At 36.4% G+C, this 14,234-nt stretch overlaps 1 protein-coding gene across 3 annotated transcripts in view; it reads right to left on the reverse strand.

Moving 5' to 3' along the window:
• The window catches only part of hpca (hippocalcin), a 44,036-nt gene that overhangs the window by 1,906 nt on the left and 27,896 nt on the right, over positions 1-14,234 (reverse strand). For all 3 annotated transcript variants that reach the window (XM_048201360.1, XM_048201361.1, XM_048201362.1), the window contains exons 2-4: positions 10,448-10,594; positions 5,953-6,234; positions 3,109-3,214 (exon numbers count right to left, since the gene is read on the reverse strand). In XM_048201360.1, coding sequence (XP_048057317.1) covers positions 3,109-3,214; positions 5,953-6,234; positions 10,448-10,543 — 484 coding nt within the window. In that variant the 5' untranslated portion in view covers positions 10,544-10,594. The remainder of the gene's footprint in view (positions 1-3,108; positions 3,215-5,952; positions 6,235-10,447; positions 10,595-14,234) is intronic.

Genomic DNA, 14,234 nt, shown 5'->3' on the forward strand with positions numbered 1-14,234 from the left:
ATACATAATTACAAACAAATAACCCTAAACCAAACCCTACTCCTAACCCTACAGTAAGTACATGTTTGTTAATTAATATTACTCACTACTTCATTATATAATTACTGTAACAAAGACACCTTAAAATAAAGTGTAAACTATTTTTGTAATATTATTATTGCTGGTGATCACTACTTATTACTGGAATTGTAATATATATATATATATAAAACGCCACACTTGAGCATTATTTAGTGTGTTGAAATAATTTCCACTTAAACAGAAAGACAGGGTGGGACATATCCAACAGCTCCTCCCCTTTTTTTAAATAGCCAATAGTGGTTTGTTTATATCACAGCTCGGCCAATGCTGTTGAACTTGATAAAGCCTCAGTTTCCTTCTATTCTCTAACCGTTTCTCCTCCTAATCTCCTCAATATCGCTTTAAATTATAGCATTCTGTGCAGAATTCAAATATGTCCGATGTGTTCTGTGGTCTGTGTTGACTCGCGCATATCATCCACTCTGTGCTATCGTGTCTCTGGACCGGAAAAAACTGTGTGTGCGCAATGGAAAGCATATTTACACGGTCTTTTCGTTTCCTATCCCCTATATATAGTGCACTATGTGCCATTCACCATTTAGAAAATAGTAAATGTGTAAACAAGTGACCGATTTTAGACGCAGCTTCAGCTTCGTTAGAATGTAGGGGGCGTGGTGCTTTAGATACTAGAGAGCATTTGATTGGACAGAAATTCTGATGAGAAGCTGAAGTGATATCAAAACCGTTGATCCATATTGGCGGAATTCGAATTTTGTCATTGTTTTGGAGCACAGTAGCTTATAGACGGTCTTAAAGGTGCCCTAGAATTGAAAATTGAATTTACCTCGGCATAGTTTTTTGCAAAAGACCTCTGAAGAACAGGCGAATCTCAACATAACACAGACTGTGACGTAACAGTCGGGATCATTAATATGTACGCCCCCAATATTTGCATATACCAGCACATGTTCAAGCCATTAAACAAGCCAGGACAACAGCGAAAAATGGCAGATGGAGCAATAATAACTGACATGATCCATGATGATATAATATTTTTAGTGATATTTGTAAACTGTCTTTCTAAATGTTTCGTTAGCATGTTGCTAATGTACTGTTAATTGAGGTTAAAGTTACCATTGCTTCTTACTGTATTTACGGAGCCAGAGCCATGTCGTTATTTTCATTATTAAACACTTGCAGTCTGTATAATTCATAAACACGACTTTATTCTTTATAAATCTCTCCAACAGTATGTAATGTTAGCTTTAGCCATGGAGCATAGCCTCAAACTCATTCAGAATCGAATGTAAACATCCAAATAAATACCATACTTACATAATCGGTTATGCTGCATGACGAACACTTAGTAAAGATCCATTTTGAGGGTTATATTAGCTGTGTGAACTTTGTTTATGCAATGTATTATAGAGTCGCGAGCTCGGGGGCGGGGAGCGCGAGCATTTAAAGGGGAAGTGCGCTGAATCGGCGCATTTATAATGATGCCCCAAAATAGGCAGTTAAAAAACAGAATAAAAAAAAATCTATGGGGTATTTTGAGCTGAAACTTCACAGACACATTCAGGGGACACCTTAGACTTATATTACATCTTGTGTATAAGCATTCTAGGGCACCTTTAAGGCTAGCATACTAAAGCAAAAAAATCTTCAATTTTGATTTCATGGTGATTTTAAAAAATATATATTACTGTTGTAATTAATTAATTTGCATGTACAATACTGTTTGGGGTTACTGATTAATTTGCATCCTTGCTGAATAAAAGTATAACTTTTTTCTTTCTTTCTTTTTTTTAAATAAAAACTTTTGAAAAGTAGTGTACAATTCATAGGTGCTACTATACTCTTTGTAGGGCTGGACGATTAATCGAAAAGTAATCGAAACCGAAATTCAGAACCTCTAACCGACGTAATTTTCCCATGTCGGTTATTTCGGTTTTTTAATCCTGTTAATACTTCCCCCTTAAAAACATAACTGCGTGTGTAGCCACGTGACTCCGCCCAGTCCAGTCAGTGGCATAAAAGCAAAACACGGAGGTCAACGCCGGTTCAACACATAGTGATGGCGCGCGAGCGGTGAGCCTTGCGTCTTGACTAAACTTTGTCAGTTGTATTTGTTTTATGGTTTGGACATTCAAGCGATTAGACGATCGGATGTGTATTATTATATCGAGCTACCGCGCTCGCATAGATATATACATATATCTATGCCGCGCTCGCGCAGCTGCATGTGGCACGAACACTCATACAAACAGCTGCGCAAAACGTGAAGATCGCGCGCACACAGAGGAACGCAGAAACTTGTTGTCAGCGCTGTCCTGTGATTTATAACTAAAATAGCTTAGAAACTCAAAAGTTATAGCATCTATTTTTTCTACTTTTGAAGGAACTATTTACAACCCACAGCTTCACAATTAATAGAGAGACGGTATGACTAATTCACACACGCAATCACTACTGGTACTGTGCTAATTTATCTATATCTGATTTACAACGAGCAGAAACCTGTAAGAAATGTTACAAACCATAGATAAAATAACTGCTGATAGTGAGCTATGATGTCAGATCACTCTTTCAACAGGAAAAAAAATATCCCACCTTAATAGTCAATCATAGGCTATTTACAGTACAAACCTTGTCAGTGAACTATGAGGGCAAAAAAAAAAAAAAAAAAAAAATCAGAAATAAAATAATCGTTCATTAATTGTAATCGAGGTAAAATGTTCAATTAATCGAGGTTTTGATTTTAGGCCATAATCGTCCAGCCCTAACTCTTTGTTTTGGTGGTTACCGGTTACAGTGTTTTATGCACCAGTGCCACATTATTCGATTTATATAGTGTATATTTATATTGCTTTTTGAAAGAAAGAAGAAAAAAATAAAGTATTATGGTAAACCGAGCATTCTTATGCACCACCTTGATGGGTGACGAAGCCCAAACGTGCTCTGAGAGCACAGTCTATACATTTATTTAATTAAATCACACTTTTTCTGTTTAATAATCACACCAGGCCATTTTGTCATTTCAGTTCAAAATGAATTCAAATGGTCAAGAACTGGTCCACATCTTACCATCATTGTTCAGGTCCATTTGTCTGAATATCTTATCCGTCCTCTTCTCTGGTGTGGATTCATCCTCAGGCATTTTCATCACCGATGACACCATCTTATAAATGGCCTGTTAGAGATATGAATAATGAACCATGTTAAAAGAAAAAAAGAAAAGCTAAAATATCAGTAGACCACCTTTATCTGGCCTTCACAGGTTGGGCCTAGGCCGCCCATCCAATACTCAGTTCCATTAGCATTTCATCCTTCACCGAGATTCAACATGAGCCCTAAAGTAGAAAGCAAACTCAAATGGGAACCTTCATAGGCTTTTTCAGCTCATTCACTTGCCATATCCACTAAATCAGAGAAGTCGGTTTTAAGTCAATCAATTATGTAATGTTTTGAGGGATAATGACATTCACAGTTGGGCAGACTGCTGATGCCGTACTCTCGGCTTAGCCCTCCACCTTTTAAAAGCAGTCGCCGTGATAAAATATGCAACACGCTGCAATCTCTCAGTGCCAGCCAACTGTAACCTCCATGAGCTTGCGGATAATCCCACCGTTCTGCACACACAAGGATAAACCCTGGTTAAATTTAACTTGTTAATCCAACAGAGAAGAGAGCCAACGAGGGTGCTACGGCCCTCCCCTATCGCCGCGATCTTCCCCACAGGCTTCGCCAGTCAGGCATCGCACACAACGGCGCTTTGCCAAGCCTGGTTGAGGGAGACGAGTACCAGCTGAGCATGCTAAGCACATGCTAATAGATTCTCTATTCCCAAAGCACCGGCTGACAGGGGAGCATTCATCTGGGACAGCTCGCTATTGTTTGTGCTTGATCTCTCCACCAGGGGTCAGGCTTCTCATCTCGGTGCTTTCAGCAAATTATGAAGACCTGTACTGTACATGCACTTAGAAGGAGAATGTATGTCTGAGTTTGAAATGGAAGCTTACTTGCTGAATACTATGCAGTATACAGCCTGCTATTTAAAAAAAAAAAATGAAATTTAAAGATTTTTGTAATATTATTTTTTAATTTTGTCAGAATAGAATGCTATTTTTTTAGAACCAGAACCATACTATACAATGCGGAAATAGTAATATTTTATGGTAGTGTGCTATCCTGAACATTGCCTATGTCGGTTTATGATCAATGATGCTGATCAATTTTAATCATTTTGAGAAAATCAAAGGAGACAAAATATTGAGGCTTCAGTAAAAGGAGCATGAAAGGCTATGTGCCTATAAGTAACATATTAGATGGGTAAGAAAAACTGCTCAACATAAATGAAATATTGCATCTGTTTCCTTCAAGTATTTAAATTTTTCCATTTCTTAAAAGATAAAAGCCAAAGTTTTTCTTTCATCCAACATTATAAGGACACAAAGTCACTCAACAAGTCAACAAACAGGATCCATAATTTGTGAGATGCTATCTGCTAAATTCTAACCGTCATAAGAGTTCAATAAGCCTAAACTTTTAGAAATGACAAATCGTTTCTGAAAACCTTGCTTGAAAGATGAGCCGACCAGATTTCTGAAATGGGAACTGGGGACAGTGGTCAAAAATATCACTTATAAATTAAAACATGGAGATGATACATTTAGTATTTTTTAACCATTATTATAATGAATATTATTATGATATTTGCAGGTGAAAATGACCCTAACTGGTTTAAATACAATTCAACAAAAATCACATTATGAAAAATAGTAAATAGTAACTATTGCAAAGAATGGACTGTATTATATATAAAATTATGACTTTACAAAAACACACTACAAAAATAAAACAAAATAAATTTGAGAACATAATGATAAATAAAACTATATTTAACACTTTTAAACATTTTCTAAATGTATTTAATATTTTAATTTTCACAAACTGAATATACTGTAATTACAAAATTTAAAATGTTATTTTATGTTTTTGCTTTTGATCTTTGCTATCCTTAATCGGGCTTATTATTTTGCATTTTAGGCTCATTTTGTGCACAAAAATGTATTCATATCACCGTCTGTGTGAATTAGTGTATTGTGACCGCTGATGTTTAATATTGTGTGCAAAATAATCCTGAAAGCTTTCTTGCAGTGTATTTGCAGGGTGTTTTAAACATGCTATGAAACTGGGACATTTCTGGGCGCCACAAAGAAAAAAAAAAGTCACTGTCCCCAGAAAACAGGGACGTATGGTTACCCTATTAAAAAAGCCTAAAGTCCTGTTCACACCAAAGATGATAACTATAATGATAATGATAAAGATATAGTTCTAAAAATCTAATATATATAAAAGAATAGCAGAGTCCACACAACAATTACAACGACAATAGCACAGATAAACAATATAATTGGAATCACATTCAGAACAATTTTTTTTCCAGCTGATGAATGATAAAAACGATAGTCATAACAGCCAATCAGAATCCACCAGAATTTAAAGAGCTCATGCATTTAAAGTGGCAGACAACAAAACAGAACGATATTGTCCGCTGGTTTGGAAGCTACTATAGTTATTGTTTTTGGTGTGAACTGCTTTAAGGCTGTTAGTTGGTCTCCCAGCCTGCCCAATCTGGTTTTGGTAGTTTGGATGCTTGTCAGCTGGTAAGGCTGGAAGACCTGCCAGTCAACCAACTAAACATCCATTTGAAAATGCTGGGAGACCAGCTAACCAAAAGTTCAGGATTATTGAGCACACTAACCTTGACAGTTAGCATTTTAGCAGTTAGCATCAAACTATTTGTTTATCAAAATCATCACAGCACTGAGAATATCAGCATATGGATGCAATATACTGTACATTTGCTTTATGCTAAGAGTGGATTCATAGTGTACACTACAGCACAAGCATCCCAGAATGACTGACCTGCACAATTTCTAGCATTTCGTCACGGCTGATGTAACCGTTGCCATCCAGATCGTACATGCTGAAGGCCCACTTCAGCTTCTGCTCCAGTTTTCCCCGTGATGTCACGCTCAGAGCAATGATGAACTCCCGGAAGTCGATGGTCCCATCGTTGTTGGTGTCAAACGTACGGAAGACGTGCTCAGCGAACTTTGAGGCATCACCGTATGGGAAGAAGTTGGCATAGATCTTCTTAAATTCCTCAACGTTCAAATGCCCACTGGGACAGTCTTTGAGGAACCCCTGTTTAGAGTGAACAACATTTATTGCCATTAGTGGCATGCTTTAAGAGGCTTCTTTATTAGAATATGATATCTCAGGTCAGATACAAGCATCCCAAAACCCTCAAACTCATAAATTATTTCTCATAATGATGCTGTAATTTTCAAGTATATGTCTTCATCCTTCACAAACAGCCAAGGTGATTGTGAGTTTAATTCCAAGACGGAAGATTTAGTGCTATTATACTGCCAAATGTCAAAAGCGTTTTTTTTTCCGCCCCAGCATTTTCATCTGTCAGTCATGGAAGGCTATTCTGATAGGTTGATAACTTTTAATACAGTCAGAAGCATGTAATACACAATGTTTAATACAGGAGCAAAGAGAATATAATTCTAGTGCAAGAGCATGGAGAGATTCACGAGCGCACAGGACAAATGTCTGAGAGGCAATTCATAAAAGAGCACTGAATATTTGAGAGCATGTGTCCAGCTTAGTGCGAGGGCAAAGGAAATCTGCATGTAAGTGGAGAGAACCATACTTGTGAATTACATGGTTGTACTCTTACATTACAATAAGGGGTTTTTGACATTTGGCAGTATAATAATGCCACAGAAGGTCTATTGCTCCATTCATGTCCTCCTGGGAAGTTCCTACTTCCAGGTTTGGAAATCATAATTATGTCATGATGTGTGTTCAAGTGATTTTTTTGAAAACTAAAGTAAACTCTCTCTTTTTGTCATTTTAAGGCATTTTAAGCGCATAATGAAAAGCACATTTGTTGTGTAATTGTATAATGTGTATTTCATCATTCCTGTGCCTCAGAAAGTGATTGGAAATGTAGTTTGGTTGCACAAGCCTGTCAGCCCATAAATTACATCTACACTACACAAAATGTGGACAGTTATTTCAGACAGTACTTGAATGCATAATATGATCTGAATTTTTTCAGCCCCAGGCACTCCATGGCTCTTGATACAATAGCTTAAATTTACATACATATGTATATGGGCCCTTAACTTTCTGGCACAAGGGGCATTCTGGGGTGACCAATCCTGGGATACATATTTACTGTAAGTCATTTCCCATGAACACCACTTATAGAGACATACATTAAATGCTATATTTAACCATCTTTTTGGGAAAGGGTTACTGTTTCCTTATTCATTCAAATATGCATATGGACAAATACCATGTGTAAAAATAGTACTTTTTTAGGGAACTTTGCCAGTTTTACCACTAAAAGGTTCATATTATAAGGGTAAATATTACTATTCCAAGGTACTAATATGTACCTTTTAGGGGGAGATAAGTTTCAAAGTTGTCCCTTTAAGAGTACTGCTCCAGTGACAACTGTTGTATCCCTAAAAGTACAATTTTTGCACATTTTGGGCCATTTTACTAACAGCTTGTGGCAACGCAAACCCTCTTTTAGCGTTAAAAAACTACTGTCAGGATTTACCAAAGACACACAGTGAAAAATTAGTGCTGAAAAGTTATTTTTTGCAGCTGACCTTATTGCATATGTATTTGTAGGAGTTTCCCTTTCAGACGCAAAATTTGTGGGAGGAGAGTATTTAAATGAATCATGCAAGGTGATTTACTAAGGTTTGCGCTAGTCAATTTACTGGTATTTGCGCCATTATTTACTGCCCAAAAAAAGCATGTCTAGTTCACTTTCAAATGAAAATTACCCCAAGCTTTACTCACCTTCAAGCCATCCTAGGTGTATACGACTTTCTTTTTTCTGATTAACACAATCGGAGATATATTAATAAATATCCTGATGCATCCAAGCTTTATAATGGCAGTGAACGATACCAATGAGTATGAGCTGAAGAAAGTGTATCATAAACGTACTCCACACGACTCCTATGGGTTAATAAAGGTCTTCTGAAGTGAAGCGATGCGTTTGTGTAAAAAAAAAATCCATATTTAACAAGTTATATCTAGCTTCTGCCAGACCACCTTCCGTATTCAACTTATAAAGAAAGGGTAAAACTCTCAAAGTTCAAAAAGCTTACGGTACATAATACGCCTTTCCTATTCAACTTACAGAAAAAGCTTAACTGACGTGACACCAGTTTACACTTTCTTCGTAACTTGAATACAGATGCCGGTCTGGCGGAAGCTAGATATTTTACTTTATAACTTTTTAAATATGGATTTTTTTTTTTTTTTTTACAAAAACGCATCGCTTCGCTTCGCATCAGAAGGCCTTTATTAACCCCCCGGAGCTGTGTGAAGTACGTTTATGATAGATGGATGTGGATGGAAGCACTTGCCATCGCTCAATGCCATTATAAAGCTCAGATGCGTCAGGATATTTATTAATATATCTCCGATTGTGTTCATCAGAAAGAAGAAAGTCATATACAGCTAGGAAGGCTTGGGGGTGAGTAAATCTTAGGGTAATTTTCATTTGAAAGTGAACTAATCCTTTAAACCAGATGCTAATTTGCGCTGCTTTTGGTAGATTGCGTCGGTCATTATGGAAATTATCTGGTTGCATCTGTGTTCTTTAATATGCATATCATCAATAGATCTTGTGCAAAACTTTCCACTCCAATTGGTGCTTTTTTGGAATTGTGCTCACACGATAATTTGCGCTGTTTAGTAAATCTGGCCCTTTGTCTGACAGTATGGTAGAGAGCATGAACGTTTCTTTAGCTGAGATAATATTTCCATTAACACAAACTGCTAAATTTATTTTCCTACTTTTTGTCTTGTTCTCCAATACAAATATCTAAACATTCTTAAATCAAGATACATTTACTTGAGAAGCAAAATGATTTAAGATATTAAGTTTTGTTTTCTGAATAATGTATCAAAATTTAGTGAGTTAATGCATAAAACAAGAAATAATATTTGCCAATGGAGTCAAAGGGAAAACAGGTTTATTTTTATTACCCCATTGGCAGATATTTACACACAAACTCACTTAATTCTGATAGTTTTCAGAAAACAAGACTCAATATCTTTAAGAATGTTAAAATACTGAGTGATTTTTGCAGTGCACTTAAAAACATATTCATGTCACTGCATCAGATAACTACGGAAGAGGATTAGGGCCAAGCAATAATAAAAAAATAAAACCATCTCGAGATTAAAGTTGTTAAGTTACGAGAAAAAAACTCGTTACATTTCGAGAAAAAAGTCAAGATAAAATGTTGAGAACAAAGTCATTAAATTATGAGAAAAAAGTTGTTAAATTAAGATAACAAACTCGTTAAATTTCGAGAAAAAAGTCGAGATAAAATGTTGAGAATAAAGTCATTAAATTACGAGAATAAAGTCATTAAATTACGAGAAAAAAGTCGTTAAATTACGAGAACAAATTCGTTAAATTACGAGAATGAAATCGTTAATTTAATGACTTTATTCTCAACATTTTATCTCGACTTTTTTTCTCGAAATTTAATGACATTTTTCTCATAATTTAACGAATTTGTTCTCGTAATTTAACAACTTTTTTCTCATAATTTAACAAATTTGTTCTCATAATTTAACGACTTTTTTCTCGTAATTTAATGACTTTATTCTCAACATTTTATCTTGACTTTTTTCTCAAAATTTAACGAATTTGTTCTCGAAATTTAACATTTTTCTCATAATTTAATGAATTTGTTCTCGAAATGTAATGACATTTTTCTCATAATTTAACAAATTTTTTTCTCATAATTTAACGACTTTATTCTCAACATTTTATCTCGACTTTTTTCTCAAAATTTAACGAATTTGTTCTCGAAATTTAACAACATTTTTCTCATAATTTAACGAATTTGTTCTCGAAATTTAATGACATTTTTCTCAAAATTTAACGAGTTTTTTTCTCGTAATTTAACGAGTTTATTCCCAACATTTTATCTTGACTTTTTTTCTTTTTGAGTTTTTTCTCAAAATTTAACAACTTTAATCTCGAGATGATTTTATTTTTTTATTATTGCTTGGCCCTAATCCTCTTCTGTAGATAACACAATATCAAACCAAGTGGCATTTATTATAAAGAAAGAATTTTAAGTAAAAAAAACAAACAAACTAAAAAATAATAATCCCTTTAAATTATAAACCAAATACACGTTCAAAAGTAAGTAAATGCAAAATGTCTTTGAAAAGTGTAATTGTTTCTCAGAAAAGCTCTAACATAATTCGTTTACATGGTGGCACTTGGTTTGATTTGGCTTCCAATGCAATGATACTTTTAGGGGCTCCTGCGCATATCTCAAGATGTTCCGACCTTGTACCACTCCTGCAGCTCGTGGTCAGTGAACTCCGTGTTCTCCCTCAGGTCCTGTAGCATCTCGGGCCTGAGTTTGCTGTTCTGTTTTCCCATAATGATACGTCTCTGTGTGCGCAGTGACAACACCTAGGCCCCGGGTCAGACCTGTCGATAAAAATGATATGAGGGTCAATGAGGTGAGACCTGAAAACATTTTAGAGTAGGTTATGAGTTCAAGTGATTAGAAGGAGTTTTAGTTATGATGCCAAGGGTCAAGTGATTAGATGCCGTCATGGTATTGTGAACATGAAATTTAAGCTAATTAAAAACCACAGGCTTCTTCCAAATCATAACTTGTGTTTAAACTCTCTTGCTCTGGTGTGACACCCATCAGAGCTCAGCGAACTCTAATGTCTCCCCTGACATTACATGGATAATTAGAGCCAATGTGTTTGTGTGAGTGTGCGTTCGTATATGTGTGTGTATGTATCCATTAGTGAATTAATAGCACCCTTCTGAGCTGACTCACTCTCACATCCTGGGTACAAAAAGTGCTCTGATAAAAATACATAAACGTCCTTATGTTCTTAATAAACTCTGCAAAAGGAATGTACAAATTAATCGGTCCAAATGTGAGATTGAAAAACAGCCGTTCTCTCATGATGTTTTGAGGACACAGTTAGATACCTGCTCTAATTAATAACAGAGCCGCCCACAATTACTTTGAGATGGGCAGTGATCCGAGGCCAAGCAGTGCACCGCGGCAAAAACACCGGAGGAGGATCAGTGCACACAAACAAGACTCTCCGAGATATATGAAAGCATCCAGCACTGAGCACTAGGCACATTTATCTCAAAAGCAAAGGGAGCTGTGTGAGCTCAATGAAGAAAGATTATCTGACAGTATTGGAGGCAAAAGCCTGGTTTGAGTTTAAGCTAAATTACCTTACATAAGCATTGAGAAAAAGAACATCCTCCAAACTGTATCACTTTCAGGGATGCTAATTTTTGCATGATTACGGATGATAGCAGCCTGTCTGATTTGATTTTATATCCCATGCTGAGTGCATGTATTCTCTGGAGAGGAATAAACCCCACCGGAGAGCGATCAGATGGAGGAAAACCTAATTTAAAGCTAATTTTTAGCTCTCCATAAGCTTGATCTGGGGAGGAGTCAGCGTTTTATGAAACGCCACAGATCAAGTTCAGATTAGTCCAGGGGTGTGGCTAGGGGTGGGTCTGCAATAAAAACAGGCAAAAAAAAAAAAAAAAAAGAGTAAATATAAAGTTTCAGCTTAGATTTGCTAGTACATTTTTTGCTGTTTTAAAAGTTTTGCATTAAGGAGAGGCATGATCAGGAACATTAAAAGAAATTTTCTATGTAACACAAAAGATGTTTTTTGTCAATGTTTTGTTGTTGCCAATTTGTTTTGGACCCCATTGACTTTTATTTTATGCCAGTATGCAGTTCTTTAAAAAAATATTTTTTTAAAGGGCTAGGCTCACCCAAAAATGAAAATTCTGTCATTGATTACTCACCCTCATGTCGTTCCACACCCGAAAGACCTTCATTCATCTTCGGAACACAAATTAAGATATTTTTGATAAAATCTGATGGCTCAGCGAAGCCTCCATTGACAGCAAGACAATTAACACTTTCAGAAAGCTACTAAAGATGTATTTAAAACAGTTCATGTGACTACAGTGGTTCAACCTTAATGTTATGAAGCAACGAGAATACATTTTGTGCGCCAGAAAACAAACAAAATAACTTTATTCAACAACATCTAGTGATGGGTGATTTCAAAACACTGCTTAATGAAGCCTCGAAGCTTTACGAATCTTTTGTTTTGAATCAGTGGTTCGGAGCGTGTATCAAACTGCCAAAGTCACGTGATTTCAGTAAACGAGGCTTTGTTACGTCATAAGTGTTTCGAAACGTTTCGAAATTTCAATGGTTCACGTGACTTTGGCAATTTGATACACGCTCCGAACCACTGACTTGAAACAAAAGATTTATAAAGCTTCGAAGCTTCATGAAGCAGTGTTTTGAAATCGCCCATCACTAGATATTGAATAAAGTCGTTATTTGGGGTTTTTTTTGGTGCACAAAGTGAATCGTCGTCGCTTCATAACATTAAGGTTGAACCACTGTAGTCACATGAAAAATAAAATAAAAATACATCTTTAGTGTCTGGGTGATTGAAAGTGTTAATTGTCTTGCTGTCAATGGAGGCCTCACTGAGCCATCGGATTTTATCAAAAATATCTTAATTTGTGTTCCAAAAATGAACAAAGGTCTTACAGGTGTGGAACGACATGAGGGTGAGTAATTAATGACAGAAATTTCATTTTTGGGTGAACTAACGTTTTAAATTGTTTTAATTTTTAGATGTTCTTTCCCTAAATCGTGCAGTCCTAATTTAGATAAAATGACATTCAAAATTTGTGCCTTTCCTTGCAAAATCCTTGCCAATGGTTTTGTCAACCATCCACCCATCCCCCCATCAGGCTCCAAGGTTCAAAAAGTCTTTAACCTCAGCTTAGTCTTGTGATTATATGTCCCAAACACTTTATGCTTATAGCTAGAGGCTGATCTCCAGACTTAGCCATTTAGGGTTGAAGTTACAGCAAATGATTTAGCACAGAGATCACAACGAGGCCAACGAGGGAGTGTGTGCGTGTGGGGGAGGGGGGTGAGAGAAAAAATAACAACAATTGCAAGAATGCAGAGCAGGAGCAGCTTACACTGGCGGGAGGCCCAGTGGTGATGAAAGAGCATCACCGCCCAGTGTTGGTATTGGACTGACCAACAGATGCGCAAATGGCCCTGTGCCGTGCCTGTTGTTTTCATTCTGCCGTCTAATTTTGTGCCTTAACCAGCCCTGTGGATACTTGCTGGTTTCTACAGCATTTTGCACTCTATGTTGCCCTTCTACAAGAACCAGAAAATGGAAACACAATGTAAAACTGAAACTGCTGGACGAAGTAATTGTGTCTGCATCTGCGGCTGGAAAAACTCCAACTGGGTAGCAGTGCAATGTCAAGTGACATGTCTCTCTCTGCGTCGCAGACACCTTGCTGATATACTGGAAGGAGTGCCGTTCCCCAGGGCTTGAATGTCATCGCTCACACTGAGCCATGTCATGCTAGTTTTAGCACTCTACACTCATTAGACTTTATAAAAGAAGGCTGAACTGATCCTGGCTAAAAGAAGAAAAAAAAAGCTCCAGCCAAGAAGAGTGGAACAAAAGACATCTGGAGGAAGGCGAGGGCAATATACTGTATAAAGAATGTAGTGACTTCATCCACTTACATTTTCTCACATAACTGTCCCTTGGCCAATTCCAAAGGGAAAATCACAAGTGAGATCTTTTAAATATCATGTTTCTCCAAGAAAGGAGGTTAAATATCTTGCTTCTTGGAATGTTCTCCTGTGAAAAACACGCTCATAGTCTCCTCTAGGGTTTTTAGCAAAATATCATACTACTGTATGCTTAGTCTGAACTCGAAAGTCAGAGATTTCAATACATACTATCTTTTATGCGATGCACAATCATATTATAGCATATAATGTTCAAAAGTTTGGGGTCTATAGGACGTTTTAATGTTTTTGAAAAAAATTCACTAAGGCCTCAATCGAAAAACAAACAAACGAACAGTATGATATTGTGAAATATTACCAGTGTTGGGGGTAACACATTACAAGTAACCTGAGTTATGTAATTAGATTACTTTTTCAAGTAACTAGTAAAGTAACACATTACTTTCTACAACAAAATATCTAAGTTAATTTTTTTTTTAA

The sequence above is a fragment of the Megalobrama amblycephala genome, linkage group LG9, assembly GCF_018812025.1.
Source record: "Megalobrama amblycephala isolate DHTTF-2021 linkage group LG9, ASM1881202v1, whole genome shotgun sequence".
NCBI classification, from domain to species: Eukaryota; Metazoa; Chordata; class Actinopteri; order Cypriniformes; family Xenocyprididae; genus Megalobrama; species Megalobrama amblycephala.